The 16,830-nt window shown below is 38.4% G+C and overlaps 1 protein-coding gene across 3 annotated transcripts in view; it reads right to left on the bottom strand.

The window, feature by feature from the left end:
- Positions 1-4,450: 4,450 nt before the first annotated feature.
- The window catches only part of DISP1 (dispatched RND transporter family member 1), an 84,958-nt gene continuing 72,578 nt past the window's right edge, over positions 4,451-16,830 (bottom strand). For all 3 annotated transcript variants that reach the window (XM_065740474.1, XM_065740388.1, XM_065740546.1), the window contains 4 exons: positions 15,918-16,045; positions 15,415-15,512; positions 12,232-12,329; positions 4,451-8,106 (listed from right to left, as the gene is read on the bottom strand). In XM_065740474.1, the coding sequence (XP_065596546.1) occupies positions 4,462-8,106; positions 12,232-12,329; positions 15,415-15,512; positions 15,918-16,045 (3,969 nt within the window). In that variant the 3' untranslated portion in view covers positions 4,451-4,461. The remainder of the gene's footprint in view (positions 8,107-12,231; positions 12,330-15,414; positions 15,513-15,917; positions 16,046-16,830) is intronic.

Consider the following 16,830-nt stretch of genomic DNA (forward strand, 5'->3'; position numbering starts at 1 on the left):
CTCACCTCCTGGCAAGACACACCCACCTAAGCATTTTTCAATTTTATGATGCTTTGCTTAATACTTCCTGAATTACTCTTTTACAGGTTTGTGCATGTGTATGTGAAGATAATGATACACAAAGAAGATGAGAATAACCCACTACCTGTCATTTATGTTACAAAGTTCATGTTTTAGAACAGGGACTCACTGCAGTCTTTTTGAAGATTATACTCCTTCAGTGCTGTGCCAAATAAAATACCTCCAAATCATGTAGCTACATACTGATATAAGTATTCAAAGTAGTGTCAATGTAATATTGTACTCGTTATTTCTGCCCTATTTAGTGGCAAAATACTGCTGTGAACTGTTCAAAAGCTGAATAATTCTGTTCTCCAAATGTAATTACGCATCTCTAACAAAAAAGGATCAGAGATTATGCTACACAAGTTGTTATGTCAAGAACTCTAGAAAAATGTAAGAGAAGAGGAAGATCTGCTTCTAAATGCAGTTTCATAGCTACAAGTAATACATGGAAAATTAGTTGCCTTCAGTGTATTTTAATGTCAGAAAGAGCTACATTTGACACATAACAGATTCAGTACTGTGTCGGGAATGAAATGGAGCTATAAGGGCATTCAAAAAAAGGCAATAAATAAATAAAAAACACTGTCTTTAGGATTTTTTTTTAACTCCACCATTTCATGCTCACTGCAGCCACAGCTGCCCTTGACCTTCACATTCCCCACCAGTCTCCCCTGTTGGTGAGAACGAGGGCCAGCACAGCACCTCTCCTTGATGGCTCCTCTGTCACCTGGATGAGAAAGTTATCGTCAACAGAGGGAATTTATCATCAACCGGCATATTACTGGCAGAAGTGAAATTTAATACAGCTTGCCAGCACGTGGAAAAAATTTAAGGTCCAACTCAATGAAGTCAGTGTGAGTTTGGTCTGAATCAGCCATCTGCTACCTATATTAAGCAGCATAATGTCATCTATATAAAGAAATTCTATTTTGATCACATTTGACATTTCTTACAGTGCTAAAATTTTGTCATTTATCTACTTGCATTTTTGGACCTCTCTCAGAATGACTGCTAGGACTCCACATGACAAAATTAGACAAAATTCCTAATCCAAAGCATTTTTAAAGGAATACTCCTACTTCAATTAATAAAGAATAAAATCAATTGCAATTACTGTAAAATTATGGATATTAATTTTCTTAAAAAACACAGTGATATAATAACTTATAAATTCCCTTATGATAGTATAGAAGCCACCAACCCACCTACAAATATTCTGTAGGAGGCTGCTGCATTCAGGGTGATTATATATTAGGCATGGTGCAGTATTTTGAGGGGCTTACTTTAAATTATCATACCATTTTAGTTAAACTAATCACTCTATTATCCACGCTACAAATGTGATTGTAATTTGATATATAGAGCCCATGCATGCACAACACAAACAAGTGAGGTGTCCAATAAGTTAAGTAGCTTTTTTGGGCTCAAGATGCAAGTCCTGCTCCCAGGAAGATTCTCATTCACGGAATTTATTCTTAAAGAAAAGATACAACTAACTTCAGAGACACCAACAGATTACTGTCTTCCCACATAAAGTCTTTCCTTCCTCTCTTCAAATCAAAGAGATGCTACTTGGAAGACTCACTGCAGGAACAAGTTACAGTAAAGCCTTCCCACTGTCAGTCTTTCTGTAGTCTTCATGTACCGAGCTATGCGTCATCACTGCCAGAACAATTACTGAATACCCTGCCCAATTCAGTAGTATTTAATGTTCATCAGCTTCCCCTGGGACACAGCAATCTTTGGCAACTCTTACAAAGCTATGCCTTAGCAGGATGCAGTAGTCCTTGCTTAGATTTCACGAGTGGAACAGGATCCCAACCTCTGCTTGTTTGCACCTAGAAGCCTATAATAACTTAATATTTACTTTTTCTCTCATGGGTTTCCTAGAGAGAGAGTAATGCCTATAGCCTCATTAGCCTTCAACTGTCACTGGAACCAGCCACTATTCTCTTCCACTCTCCAGGAGTCTTGTGTTGAATGGAATTCTGGAATCCATGCATTAATTGACAGAGACAATGCCCACACATATAAATTAATATTAAACTTACGCTCTTTCAGTGATCGCTCCTTGTCCAGCTTCATGACTCAGGAAGAATAAAGAGGTTAGCAGGGATGCAATGGCAAAGTCAAATACAACAGTGATACTGTTCACTAGCCCATTTTAACCTTTTCTAAGAGTACATTACACTACAACTCCTCATCTGCCTGTATTTTTTTTTTTTTAATGCATCGGCCCTCAAGAACTTAAAAAATATAATGAAAATATAAAGCAAGTCTTCATCACTTACCTCACCGTTATTTAACAGCATTTATTAATAGAAGCAGTAAGGAGTTTCCTTATGCAGAATGCAGTTCTGGAAAGCTGGCCCAGAATAAATCTTAATTTTGAACTAACCAGCTCAAAACACCCTATGTTTTGCAGATGTGTTCCCTAGGACCCCCCTAAGGCCCATGTCTTAAAGGCACAGCCGTGACTGACAGCTGATGTGACAGGCACTATGCAAGTGTTACACACTGCTTTGGCAAGGCCTGACCAGAGGTCAACTATGCTATCAAAACATTGTTTTAATTTCAGGCTTACTGTTGTCTAATAGATTTATTCCCTACCATATTATATACATCCCTCACAGAAATTGTATGTAGTCAGGTGCAGTGGTTAGGAAGAAAGCTGAATGATGGTCATTTATTTCTTAACCCTTCTACTTTTTTTAGTTGCCAGCACTGCATGTCTTAACTTTATAATTAACAGCCTCTGGCCTCTACAGTGCACAGAAAATCCTTGAGCTGCACTCATTACAAATGTTTAGAAGGAATCTGGCTCTAAATTGAGTTATTGGTTTTAAAGGACCTAAGAATGAGTTTTATTTTATACCTAGACTGCTACTCTACTTAAAAGTAACCACATAAAAATCATTTTAGCTTCTTCTGTAGAGTTCAGACTCATACTTTCTTCTACTTACTGGGATATATAAGCACTATCATCATTACTCCCAGAGAAAGAAAAATGGTTTGCCTTAGATACTCATCTTCTGTGTCCCTTCAATACGAACATTAGAACAGAAATTGCCAGGCTTTTCCTCCAGTGATTCATAAAACACCAGGTGTATGATTTCACATCAGTCTATGAAATCGATCTTCCGTTACTTATGTCAGATAAATCAATACAATCAGCATAATAAAGCTACTAACTACACAGAGATTTGGTATCATGGTACATACCAATTATGACACACTACACAGTTCCAGCTCTCAAATTCACTTTCTCTGATGGATGAGACCAGTAAGCATCTCCATGACCAAATCATATCTGACTTAATGCTGCAGTTATACAAATAACAGTGCCTGAAATCCAGTTTCTCAGTTGGGGGTTTAGGTCAATATTTGCACTTACACCTTGGAACTTCTATGGGTAAGCAAAACACAGAGAATTGTATTTCCATTTATGCATTTGAGACTTCCAAATCCACTGCATCTTATCCTACAAAAAGTAAGCCTAGAACACATGCATTCCCTATGCCTTTCTCTGCAGTAGCGTCACTTCACATTTCCATATTTTGTTGGAAAAAGTGCAGTACACCCAACTTTTATAACTTGGGATATTGTATATGCCAAATTTACAAATTATACCTTTCTTGTCATCTTGTACTTTACTAAGTAACAAACAACATCTACTTACTATTGTTTCTCCTTGTATTCTTGAGTATTTAATGGTAAGCCTATATAGTAACTGCCAAGAAAGGGCAGTTTAAAATACTTTACTGCACTACATACATAGATTCATAACAACGACAGTGCAAGTGCTACTGACCTCGACAAAAGCATTTCCTTCTTGCTAGGATTTGGTTACGATTAATATCTGAAAATATTCCCCAAGCACACTACTCTTTAGCTTCAAGACAATCCTTAGTTAACACAGTTACAGCCCCTCCCCACTGTTTCGAGGCATGCACCATGTTTAGAACAGAAGCCAACTAAATGGATAAAGGGAAGAGATGCACTCAGGAAAATACGGTGGCAATCACACTTACCCCAGATGCTGTCAATCCCACAAGCCCTGGCTTCAGAAAAGGGAGCATTTCTTTGCAATGCTTTATTTCTGAAGATGATTTATATGGAGAATTCAAACTCCAATGCCCTAAGGCAAAAGTTAAATTAAGCATAATCCAGTTTATGAGTTACAGAAAAAAAAAAAAGAAAAAAAAACCCATTCTGGACAACATCTGGTTTTACTATGTGTAATGGCTTTATGAAACGTATAAATGTTACTCTTCTATAAAATCCACTTCTCATGCCAAAATGCAATTACAATTCATATTTATTCAGGACCTTCTTGTTTAGTGTCTTAAATTTACTTCTAAAAGAAAGACACAGGATGGCCAAATTAAAGATTTATTATAGTGTTTTTATTAACAAACTTTCATTGGAAAGTTCTGGGCGCATTAACATAGGAGGCACATTGGCTTCGATGTTTGGCATTTGACAGTCAACAGAATTGCACTTCACTGCTACAGCCGTGCTACAACAGCGTGAGTTTTCATGGCAACCCTCACAGTGAGCCTCTCCTGCTGACCTATTCAGCAGGTGTTTTTTAGCAGCTTGGTCAGCCTTCAAAACCTGGTCATTCTGCAAAGAACGCTGATCTATCTTGCTCTCAGCTTTCTTTTTCTGCTTTGACATAGAGACTTTCTTGCTTTCAACCCCGTTGGTTTCTGTGCCTCCCTTTTCATCACACTTGTCTGCCTTCTGACAGAGTCCCTTCTGGTTGTTAGATACGCTGTTCTCACATTCAGAGCAATGCACGATTAAAGGCCCTACACTTCGGCACAGAAATTGTGAGGAGCTCATCACCTTTGGAACTGTTCTTACACTTTCCTCCGGGTTTTGGTGAGCATGTGAATCTGTCCTGTTTACTCTTTGATGTGCCTGAAACTGCTGCACTGACTGGAGGAAAAAATTTTTCGGCAGCGAGTTCTGCGTCATTGTTCTTTTCAGCCTTCCTTGAAGGCAGCTGCAGTGGAGGACATGCTGGACAGGATGCACATAACCTTCAGCAGTTTGCTGTAAAGTATTTATGGGAGTCACAGAGCCTTGGATCTGCACAGCCCCAGGCGAAGGAGAACACTGGTAACAGAAGGGATCACTTAGCTGTTGACACGAGTGTGGGCTCCACTTCACAGTCACCTGCTTATATGGATCTGGGCAGCTGCACTGCCTGTTCTGAGAGAAGAGTGGGCACAGAGCATGTTGGTCAATAGATGACTGCAGCACAGCTGAACTAGCAACATTTTTAATGCTTTTGCTCACTTCACTATTATACACTGAATGCATAGGCATACATGTGTTCTGGGGCCTGCTGCTGAAGAGTTCGGAGCAGATGTGAGTTTCTTCATAACTCACTTTCTCTGCAGGGTTACAGATACCAGCTTGTGATGCCAGCGGCTCCAGCTCGTAGTGCTCATGCTCCATTTCTGGCTTTTGACTTCTGGAGTCCAGCTGGTATTTGCTAATGGGATGTGATTTATTTTGACCTCTGCCCCCCTGGGCTCCTGAAAAGGTCTGAGAGAAGGCATTACACCGCAATTTTTTTGGTAGTGGGATCTGGCCACAAGTGCCCTGGGGTCCAAGGCATCGGCACATACACTGGAAGAAGAATGTTGCAAAAGCCCAACTAATGCACATGATTAGCATCATGAAAGTGCCAAGCTGCGTGTATGCCAACACTGTAGAGGGCATCATCATTGCTCCAGCTACAAACGTTGTCAACGCAGCCATCGCAATAGCAGAACCCATTCGGCTTAGAGAAAATATCACTTTTCCCTCTCGGTCAGGGTCAGGGGCTAAGCGATAAGCTACTCCATAGTGAACAGCAAAGTCTACAGACAAGCCGACAGCCACAGAAATAGTGACAGATTCCAGTACATTTAGCTCCCATCCAAGAAGAACCAGAGAACCTACAGTGACAAAAATAGTTCCAGCTATTGAAACTATTGCATAAAGGCTTATAATAATGTTCCAAGTTGTAAGAAGCATTACACTAAATGCAACAGCAACTGAAAGACCCATGGCAATCAGAGTGCCATCAGAAAGACTGTCCTGTAGATCATAAAATTCTAAATTACTCACAAACCAACCATTGCTAAGACCCTCGGGAGCTGAACTAAGCTCACTTGAAATCCATGAGTCCACCTCTTTGTAGAACTGATGCATTTTCTCATAAGCCAGCGTGAAGAGGTAGGTGCTTTGGAACTCCAGCACCACTGCCCTGATAGTGTCATTCAGGTCAAAGCGAGGCCCTGGAGTTTTGCTATCTAAATGGTACCCTGTGCTTCTTTCTAGCTCCATTATAGCTCTCTTGATACATAACTCAAAGACTTCTTGTTTGTATGGAAAGCTCCAGTGGCTGCAGCAGGGGTAAAGAGACGGCTCATCACAGTCCTGATTTTCCATCCACTGCTTGAATGTTTCAATAAAGCAGCTTGTGAAGTCCTGCTCTTCAGTCTGATAAAAGAATGTTTGATTTCTCAGTTTCTGACAGAAGCGTAAAATCCAAACCTGTGAAGCCGGGCTAGCAATATTGAAACTGCTATCTAGCTGCAGCTTTCCTTTACTTTTAGGATTTAAAGGGTCACCATTATCTTCAGGCGTGACACCCCAGATTACCGTGATGGGCATGTGGAGCTCCTCTCCGTGGTGGACGCGTTCAAACATAAAAAGCTTTTTGTATTCTGCATCATATCGTTCAAAGGGGTGAGAAGACCTAAAGACCTGAAACTCAGAGAGCTCCAGTGACGGCAATTTCATCTTTGGATTTACACACACAATATATGCTCCACCAATTGTTAAGGCAAGGAACCAGAAAAGCCAAATATAACGAAATTTGATAACAATGCACGGCAAAACTTTTTCAAAAAATATCCTGGATGCTTCTGAGACTGCAAAAATAACCTTGTGGAACACCTGGCACAACACTGTCCAGCAGTTCTTGTTGTTGTATACCCTCTGCTGAGGTTTTTTAAAGCAACTGAAAATATTGAGAAGGTAACGTTCATGTAACACAACTACAGCAGGTAGCCAAGTAACCATCAAGACATAATTCACCAAGATTGCGGTGCCAGCATAGACACCAAAACATCTGATGGCTGTGATATTGCTGACATAGTTAGCATAGAAGGCAGCAGCGGTGGTAAAACTGGTGACAAACATGGAAAGAGCAGCATGCTGCAACGTGATGCTCACTGTCTCAGAAGTTCCAGCATGAGGTTTATCAAATTTTGTGTAGTTCCAAACGTCACACAAGACAAAAGCATCATCCGCTCCAATCCCAACAAGAATAATTAATGCAGTGAGATTCATGAATGGAAAGAACTCAAAATTAAATACTACTCGATACAGAAAATAAGAAACAATCAAGGAACTAATTATTGCAAACATAGTCATCAGCGTGATAAACATGGACTTCGTGTATACACACATAACTAATAGAACAATTACAATGGCTATGGCAGGATACACAGTATCCATCAACAGATAATCTTGAAACAAACTGTGTTTTATTCCAAACTCAATCCCTGTGACGGTTGTTACACCATCAGAAGAGTTCCAGTTCTCAAAGTTATCAAGGTAAATACTCATCATGCTTTCTCCCTTCTCAGTTGGAGAGAAGAGCATGCTATATTTTAAAGCTGGTAAGACATAGTCAGCTGTCTTTGGGCTTAGAAAATCCTTGTCCACTAAATAGTGAAGGATCTGGTAAACAGCATTGTACTTGGTACATTTGCGAGGCACGTTTGTACACTTGAGTTGGTCCTTCCTTTTGGCATTCATATCCCAGCAGTCTGGCCCCAGGGTTCCATTGTAATAGTATTTGGCACATGTGCGAAGCAGCTTTAGGGTGTGAGAGACATCTCGTTCTACAATTTTTTGACACGACGACCTGTTGTTTAGGATGGCAATATAGTTGCCCAGTGTCCAGCTGGGACAGCAAGAAGCAGCAGTGGCCCTCTGGCAGAGATCACCAAACTGGGAATGGGATCTGATCTGTATAAAGACAGGCAGGGCAAAAATCCATTTTAAAGCAACAATGTCAGTTATTAGAAACATCTACACACACACAGAACTCCTGAAGTGATACACATTCAGCTTATACTTTTTTTTCTGTTATAATTTATAAATTCCTCTTTCTGTGCACATTGGTTTTGATCAGCATCCTCTTACATGCACCAGATTAACCCAGCATTAACTTAGCATCCTGAGTTGTCAAAGAAGGATAAAACTGGCAGAAGTGTTAAGACTACTGTAGCTCAACTGTTACTGTTGTTCTATTATCTGAAGATGCAATGAAGTTTTACAGATTGAGTACTGTTAATTCTCTTCTACTATCTCTTGCTGCAGTCCTGAAAACAATCCATCAGCTATACATCAAGTTCCATACTGCTTGGAATCACATACTGAAGGTCCTGGGAGGCATGGACTTACTATCCAGAAAGAAACATGATGGTTTTTATGATGACTTCCACCATCTGATCTCTCTTCTACAATCCCTACTTTACAAGTTTTCTCTTGCTCTCATGCAGCTGACACGCTTCCCCTCAAACAGGTCCTGAGTCATACCATGCATTTCCAAGGCACGAGATAATGCAGCTGTGGCATAAAGCCCCATAAAATCAGCCATGTTGCACAGAGGTGGCAGTTGTGCCTCTGAATGCTGCACCCACTGTGGGAAGAAGCCCCAAGGCTCAGCACAGGAGTGAAGGAGCAGAGGAAGGAGCAGCAGCAGTAAAGCCAGAGGAGTTACAGAGACAAGCAGGCACCGCCATCTCTGCAGACACAGTAGAGAGATCCTGGAGTGGAGAACCTCTGTGGTCAGCTCAAATGAACACCCTAAGTCTAGGAACTACTTGTCAGAGCTTTGTGAGATTGACAGCAATTTTAATGTTTTGCTTAAGAACTCCTCTGATAAATGAGTGTTACTCCCTTACATGGATACTCTTCTTCCACTTTAAGAATACTCCAGATATATTGAAACCACCAAGTGTAGGTCTTAGCTAAACAGGAGGAAGGGTTTTTTTAGGTGAACTTCTAGGTAACATGATTATATCATAGAAATTTTCTCGTCTTGGTAAAACTCCATCTCGACATGGCACAAAGAATTTAAGTCTTAAAAATTTAATGTCTGCTTCTACACAAAACTTCTGGCTTGTATGTGATGAATGGAAATTAATTCTCCAAATATTTAGATACACGTACAATTACAGTCTTAATCAAGTTGCATATAATGAACATATATTAATAAAAGTCACTAAATCTATGTGGTTAAGAGTTTATAGGATTGGGACCGGAAATGATTATCCATATATATTTTAGATCACCTAAATTTAAAACATACTGCTTTGTTTTTCTAGCAAAATTGCATGGGTTTATTATTAGCAACCATTTATAATGCAGACAAAACCCTGCACTTGGGAATTCTCAGGACAGTTATAAAAGTTTTAACGCAGACTTAATTTTGTCAACCAGTTTCTGAACAATAACAAACTGGCATTCCAAAAACACAGGATAATTCACATTTGATTGTTTCCAGATAGAAACACTTACACATGCAAACTCAGGAAAAAACGAACAACCTTCTAAACAAAAGGAAGCACTGGAATAGCATATCTATATTTTTCATGGCACGCCTCCAAGTTTATCTTATGAGGACATAATAGGTAAACCCTTGGGTCAAGCAAGCAAACCAGGAGGAAAAGATTGTATTGTCTTCTCTGCATATTCACATCAGAATGGGACAATGAAGTTTATATGCTGTTGTTCAACACTTGCTGCAGGCCATAAACATTCACTGGTAAAGTAACTGTTGCCAAAGATAAAGTAATATGAGCTAGCAGCTGGAAATTAGAAATTAAAATTCAAAATTTAGCTTGGGATAGCTTATTAAAATAGTATTTAAAATGTTAATATGTTGTAGCACTGGGCTTTGTTAGTGATCCAAAGGTATCACAAAGGCCATTTTGCTGTTGCCAAATTCAGCCTGCTGCTGGCAAGATTTCCATTTACTTTGGAATGACTGAAGAAACCAAGCAGTGCACGTGCTCTATCCGTAGGCAGACCTGCCCAAATGGGTATATGAAGTGATGGAAAACACAACTAAAAGTTTCTGGGGAAACAGTCTGAGGAGATCGTTTACAGTCTTTGAAATTTATAAAATAAATGTTTATGGTTTATAGGAAAAACATCCTGCAACCGTCAGGTGAAAGAAAGGGCTCATCTCACCCAAGTAGTTAAAAATTAGAACACCTCCTACAGCTATTTTGTGTATAGTACTTCCATGAAGATTAGGACTGGCACATGCAGAGCAGCTGTAAGACGGAACTTGTGTCAGTAAAATAAACAGTTGAAATAGTTATATGCAGATGGGAACATGATTAACAGAGGACATATACTATTAGCTCATAAATAACACAAATTATAGATGTGCTGAAATCCTACTTATCATTAGAAAATCTGCATAACCTATAAGGCTTGCACTTCCAGAAAACAGATCCTCAACAAGCAATTCAACAACAAAACTGACTACAGACAGAGGAGAGTCTGCAGGACTGAGTCACACAAGTATTCAGTTTCTTCTGACAGCTACAGTGCAAGTTAACATTCTCTCTAGAGACTGGTAATTAGCAGAACTTTGCATCCAAAAGCGGGGCTTATCTCAGCACTTCTTGAGCTCTAAAAGGTGTTACAAATGCTCAGAAATAGTTAGAATTGTTTTTTAAAAAAAGTTATTTTCAGTATGAAGCATAAGAAAAAAAAGCTTAATGTTCTCCCTAAGACAGCTTTCACTCTTGCTAAAGGTAATTCTCAACTGCACCTCCTGACTGAACCAGTAACTGCATTACTCCCTAGCTCAAATAATTCAAAATAGAGCTGAACTAGTTTAAGTATTGGAGTTCTTTTCTCCTGGCTCATTCTGATTGAAAGAGATAAAGACAAATAATATGAGCCATCATGTCAGTGAAATAATCTCTGACGAGAACATAAGGAAATATTTTCATGATCATGTGAGGACAAAAACCACTTATACCAACAGAGGCCAATCAGAACAAAATGCATGCCAGCAGGCTTCTAGGGAGATTCGTTACACAATATTTCACTACAGCTCAATGTTTTAAGCAAGATCTCTAACCAGTTGTTAGCGAAACCACTTTGGGATTAAGGTTAAATAGAGTTGCCTGAGTGGCAATTATAAACAAATTAAGAATTAAAACATTCCTCATGAAAGAAATGTGGTATATTAATTGCTTTTTGTTATTCTGGATGAGAAAAAAAAATCAGTATCTTATCAGAAAATCAGTTAATCGTTATTAATGGAAGAAGAACTTATTGCTTAATTTCCATACAAAGGTAGCAGTACACAAGTTTACAGTTACACAGCAGTTCAAAGACAAAAAGGTACTCATTTACAGAAGGTAACAAGCTTATAGTTCGTATGTGTACCATCTGAATGCTTACTTTATTTCAGCCTGAGTCAGTTAACTTCTATCAGTTCAAACTGGACATCATTTCCAGTCAGTGTGCTAAATGACTTTTTAACACATGTAACAAAAGCTGTGGTAGCCAAAATATCTGTTTTCACTTTCTCAGATTTACAAAGAATTAAATATTACTCTTACAGTATCATTATCCAGATGTAATTAATTGGTCTGTATTTCTAGCTAGTGTACCTGTGTTCTTTTGTGTCCAGCTGCCAACATGTTCTCTTTTGATCCCATAAATCTGACAGAGAAAACTGCTTATACTATGAAGATACCCAAGTGTGAAAAAGCAAGGAAACATTTTATGGAGAACAAGAACAAAAATCCACAGAATAATATTCTGAGAAGAAACAGCAATTGCTAAGACAGTCCCTTCTGCACAGGAACTTCTAAAAGCAACCCTCCTCCACCCTATTCTGGATGGAATCAGTAGCAAAACCAAACAAATTTCCCTGTATACTCTTGCAGTATAGACTGTTGTTTCTTGGCTTCCTCCATACACAGACTGACCATTCTACAAGGGTGCAAACAACGTGGAGTGTTTGTACATACTGCTGGATAATGGGCAGTAAAATAAACTCTCAAATAAATGCTTCTTATCTGCATATAAAACAAATTAAACAGCATTTTTACTTACCCTCAGGTTATCTACACTGCACATTGACTTAATTGCATTCAGATTCCATAAATTCTCTCCTCCTGTTGATGTAAATACCACTCGTGAATAGCGATCACCTGAAATTACACGAGAAGGCTTTATGAACTATTTGTGTGTGTCTGATATCAAAAACTGAGGCAGAATCCCACCATTTAAATGATGGCAGTGAAATCTTTTCCAGTGCATGGGGATCCGCCTCATTTTCAAAATGATCTTTTCATCTGTAATCTCAAGCCACATGAAACTTTCATTTTACTTAAAGTGCTTATAGTAAATATGGCAGCTTAAATACTATATACCACTTATAAGTTCTACAGACTTCTATTCAAGTAGTCTATCTTCTGAACTATGACAAACAGAAAAAAAAAATCAAAAGATCTAATCAGCAAACTATGAAATTCTTGGCACTACATAATGGTAGTGAATAGATAATAGTAATCAAAGGCTATTTAGTAAGACATTTTGAAATATAAACAATAATTATAAAGATGTTTCTACAAGACTATTTTTGCTTTAGAAGCAAATGAAGTTGTTATGATATCCTTATGGTCATTTTAAATGATTCCACAGTTTAGACTCATACAGCTTAAATTAAAATTAAATTACATTTCTTAGAAGACAGCATTTAGGAAAGAAAATCTTTAATAAATGCATAAGCTAACAAAAGAACCATACATACATATACAAATGTATGGCATGTAGTAACACAATGATACCCTGGGTTAAGAAACATTATCATGTTAATTACAGTATCCCCAAAGCAAAAAGGATGAATTTTTCCCCACTGTTATGAATATGCAGAGCCGTTGCCTTTCACAGAAATGCAATAAAAAGTCTTGGGGAACTGCTTTATGATCTTTGACTGTGCTTTTAGGATCAAGGAAATGGAAATCTGCTGATCCTGGAGCAGACAAAGAAAGATACCAATGACTGATATGGGTCAAGAGAAGATCAACTGTTTTCTTTACGTAGCTAACTGGAAAACTCCCACAGAAGCACAATTCCTTCACAACTGCCACAACTGAGATGATACAGAAACAGTAACAGAAAGAATGAAACTATACAGAAACAGCAGGCAGGGTCAAAGTAGTTAAATCTGCTTCAAGTTGAAGCTATTGCTTAGTACTTTTTCCAACAAATTTCCACTTCCTTATCTAATATCTGCTCAGTTTAATTTGGTTCTACTCACAGAAGCAGAAGTGACAAGAGCAGAAGTGACAACACTGTTCATCATTTAGATGCATAACTTCAGTGTAATAGAAAAAAATCATTAATCTTTTTCACCCACTGTAACCAGTCACTGCTCTCCTAGATCAATAAAATAAACAAATCATTTCACAAGTATCTGTTTTAGTCCTCAAATACGAAAATAGCCACAGAAGAGACCATGTCCCAAGGCACTCTCTGAATAAAGGCAAGTTCTATATATGCTAATGCATGCTTTCTACCATTACATTCTACCATCTTTTGTCCATTAGTTTAACTTAGACTTCTTCATAAGCCTTCATTACTTTGGGGGGATTTTTGGTTGATTTGGTTTTCGTTTCTGTTTTGTTCTGTTTTAAAAAACACTAAATTCTGGGCAGGTAGTCTTTTAGGAAAGAGCCTCATATAATAAACATATAGAGGAAAACTATTTTTAGCTTTCATTTAGAATTGATGGCACAGACAAAACGTATCTTCCCTAGTGATTTCAGTACGGTGCCTTCCTACTGGACTTCTTCAAGGTCTTTGATGTGGTCCCTCACCTCATCCTTATCTCTAAATTGGAGAGAGATGAATTTGAAGGGTAGATATTTGGTGAGTAAGGAAATTGTTGGAAGACTGCAGCCAGAGGGCTGTAGTCAATGGCTCTATGTCCAGGTGGAGGCTGGTAACAAGCAGTGTCCCCCAGGGTCTTGGGACCAGTGCTCTTTAACATCTCTAATAAGAGCACAGATTATAGGATCAAGTGCACAATCAGCAAGTTTGCTGATGATGCCAAATTAAGTGGTGCAGTTGATGCAGCAGAAGGAAGGGATGCTATCTACAGGGACCTTGATAAACTGAAAATGTGGGCCCTTGTGAACATAATGAGGCTCAATGAAGTGCAAGGTTTTGCACTTGGGTCAAGATAATCCCAGATATGTACACAGGGAGACAAACTCCCTGAGAGTAGCCCTGCTGAGAAGGACTCAGGGGTCCTGGTTGATGAAGAACGTAACACCAACCAGAAGTATGCACTTGAAGAACAAAAGGCCAATGGTATCCTGGGTTCCATCAGAAGAGGGGTGGCCAGCAGGATGAGGGAGGTGACTGTACCCCTCCTTTCATGACACCCCAGATGGAATACTGCATTCAGTCTCAGGCCCTCAGCAGAGGAAGGATGTGGAACTTTTGGAGAGGGTCCAGAGGAGGGCCACAAAGGAAGCCTCTCCTATAAAGACAGGCTGAAGGAACTGGTCTTGTTCAGCCTGAAAAAAAAAAAAAAAAGGCTGCAGGAAGACCTCATTGCAGCCTTCCAATATTTAAAGGGATTTTATAAGCATGACGGAAAACAACTTTTTATAAGGGTAGACAGCAACAGGACAAGGGGGAATGGTTTTAAACTAAAGGAAGGGAGATTTAGATTAGATGTCGGGTGTAAGTTTTGTACTGAGAGAGTGGTGAGGCGCTAGAACAGCCTGCCCAGAGAGGCTGTGGATGTCCCATGTTTAAGGGATGTTTAAGGCCAGGCTGGAAGGGGCCCTGAGCAGTCTAATCTAGTACTTGATCCAACAATTGGCAACCCTGCCTGTAGCAAGGGGGTTGGATCTTGGTCATCCTTGAGGTGCCTTCCAAGCCATTCTATGATACACTTCTACAATATGATATCTATAGGTATATATATAACATTGCTCTTACCATGGTCAGCATTATCAACAACAGGATACCTTTATGGGAAATGGAACCACTTTAAGGAAAAAGCTGCTTTCTAAGACGAACCAATAGAATATGACATCTTCAAACAATTTCATCAAATTTCCAACAGTTTCATCATCTTTATGTGCTTCTGTGCACATAAAGAAGGTGTTTGTAAGTAAGCAAAAAATATTTTCTAATTAGGTGTACAAGAGACAGAAGAGCTCAAAAATCATTCATCTGGGGAGAAGCTTATTTGCCTTAAATAATTTCTCCACTTACTTGGAATATCACAGAAAAAGGTATCCTTGTGAAAGTTCCATTCTGCTTGCCTCTTCTCTCTTTCATAGTGATCATCAGACCATCTGTCATCTTGATGACTAAAAAGAATAAATGGCTTTAACTTACCCTAGCAAAGAAATTGTTGAAAAGGAGTATCTACACAAGTTATACATCTTAACGGCTCTTATGTTACAATGTGACTTTTGTATTCAAGAACTGAAACATCACTGTATTCCTTGTTATTATAGACTTCAAAGGACGCTTCACTGAGCCCAGCACTAAAAATAACTGTGTTTCAAAGAGGAAACAAAAATGAAAAACTATCTTAAAGAGCTAACAATGGGAAGTGTCTAAATCCTTGAGAAATACAGGTGATCAGACCCAATGTTTATACTGAAATACTGACATTATATATTCTAACCTCAAAGTACTATAGCAAGAGTTATGTACACACACACAAACAAAACAATAATCTTACAATAATCTTTAATACAAATTCTTACCTTTTAGCTTGCTCATCGGCATATTTAAAAGGATAATTTGCTAGTGTTGCTTTGTACCCTGTGTTTTTCACCATGTTGTTCCATGTAACCAATCTCTGTCCTATTGCTGTCCCTCTTGGTTCAAACCCCTAAGAATTACAAAATCTCATTAATACTTCTTTTTTAGCTCAAATAAGAAAGTGTAAACATGACCAAAGTGACAGATAGTTTTTGTTATGAATCATCATTACTTCAGGCATCTGCTCTAAAAGGATAATGTTTTATATAACAGGCCAGCCTGACAAAATAATGACCAACTACATACACTGAGAAGGAATTATGAATTCTTGCTCATACTACTTATCTCCCTGAGAAATGGTGATAATTCAGTCTAATAAAACGTTCAGTTTACTTTTCAGTGCAAGGGTGCTAACTGATTTCCTCTTCTGTACCTTAATTATTAATCTTTACTGATTAAACATGATAGAAAAATATTCAAATTTATATTTTCTATTTCTCCAAGAATAAGACAAGTCTTTAATTTCAAAAGTGACTTTAAAACATGAATTGAATAACTCAATTGTTTTCAGTAAACAGCCATCACATATGGATATGCACAGATATATACCACAACAATATATATAACAATAACTTACCCATATTTGAGGATAGTAATTAAAAATAATTTTTCCGTAAGGCTAGTATGAGTAAGATAGACCAGGAAAAATAAGAAACAAGCACAATATTTAACAGAACCTGATAAAGACTACTTACAATCTTTCAATATGGATATCTTTTCATCCCCAGAAGGCACTTAGAATACCCTTTACCTTACAAGATCCTGGCCCTCACTCTTTGAAACTTGATTTAGAATGTATGGCTTGTGTTGTACTGTGCTGTACACCTAAAACTGGGATGAATTTACATTATCCAG

Source organism: Cyrtonyx montezumae, unplaced genomic scaffold (assembly GCF_038088225.1).
Source record: "Cyrtonyx montezumae isolate F1298 unplaced genomic scaffold, pur_monq_1.0 scaffold_0, whole genome shotgun sequence".
Lineage (NCBI taxonomy): Eukaryota > Metazoa > Chordata > Aves > Galliformes > Odontophoridae > Cyrtonyx > Cyrtonyx montezumae.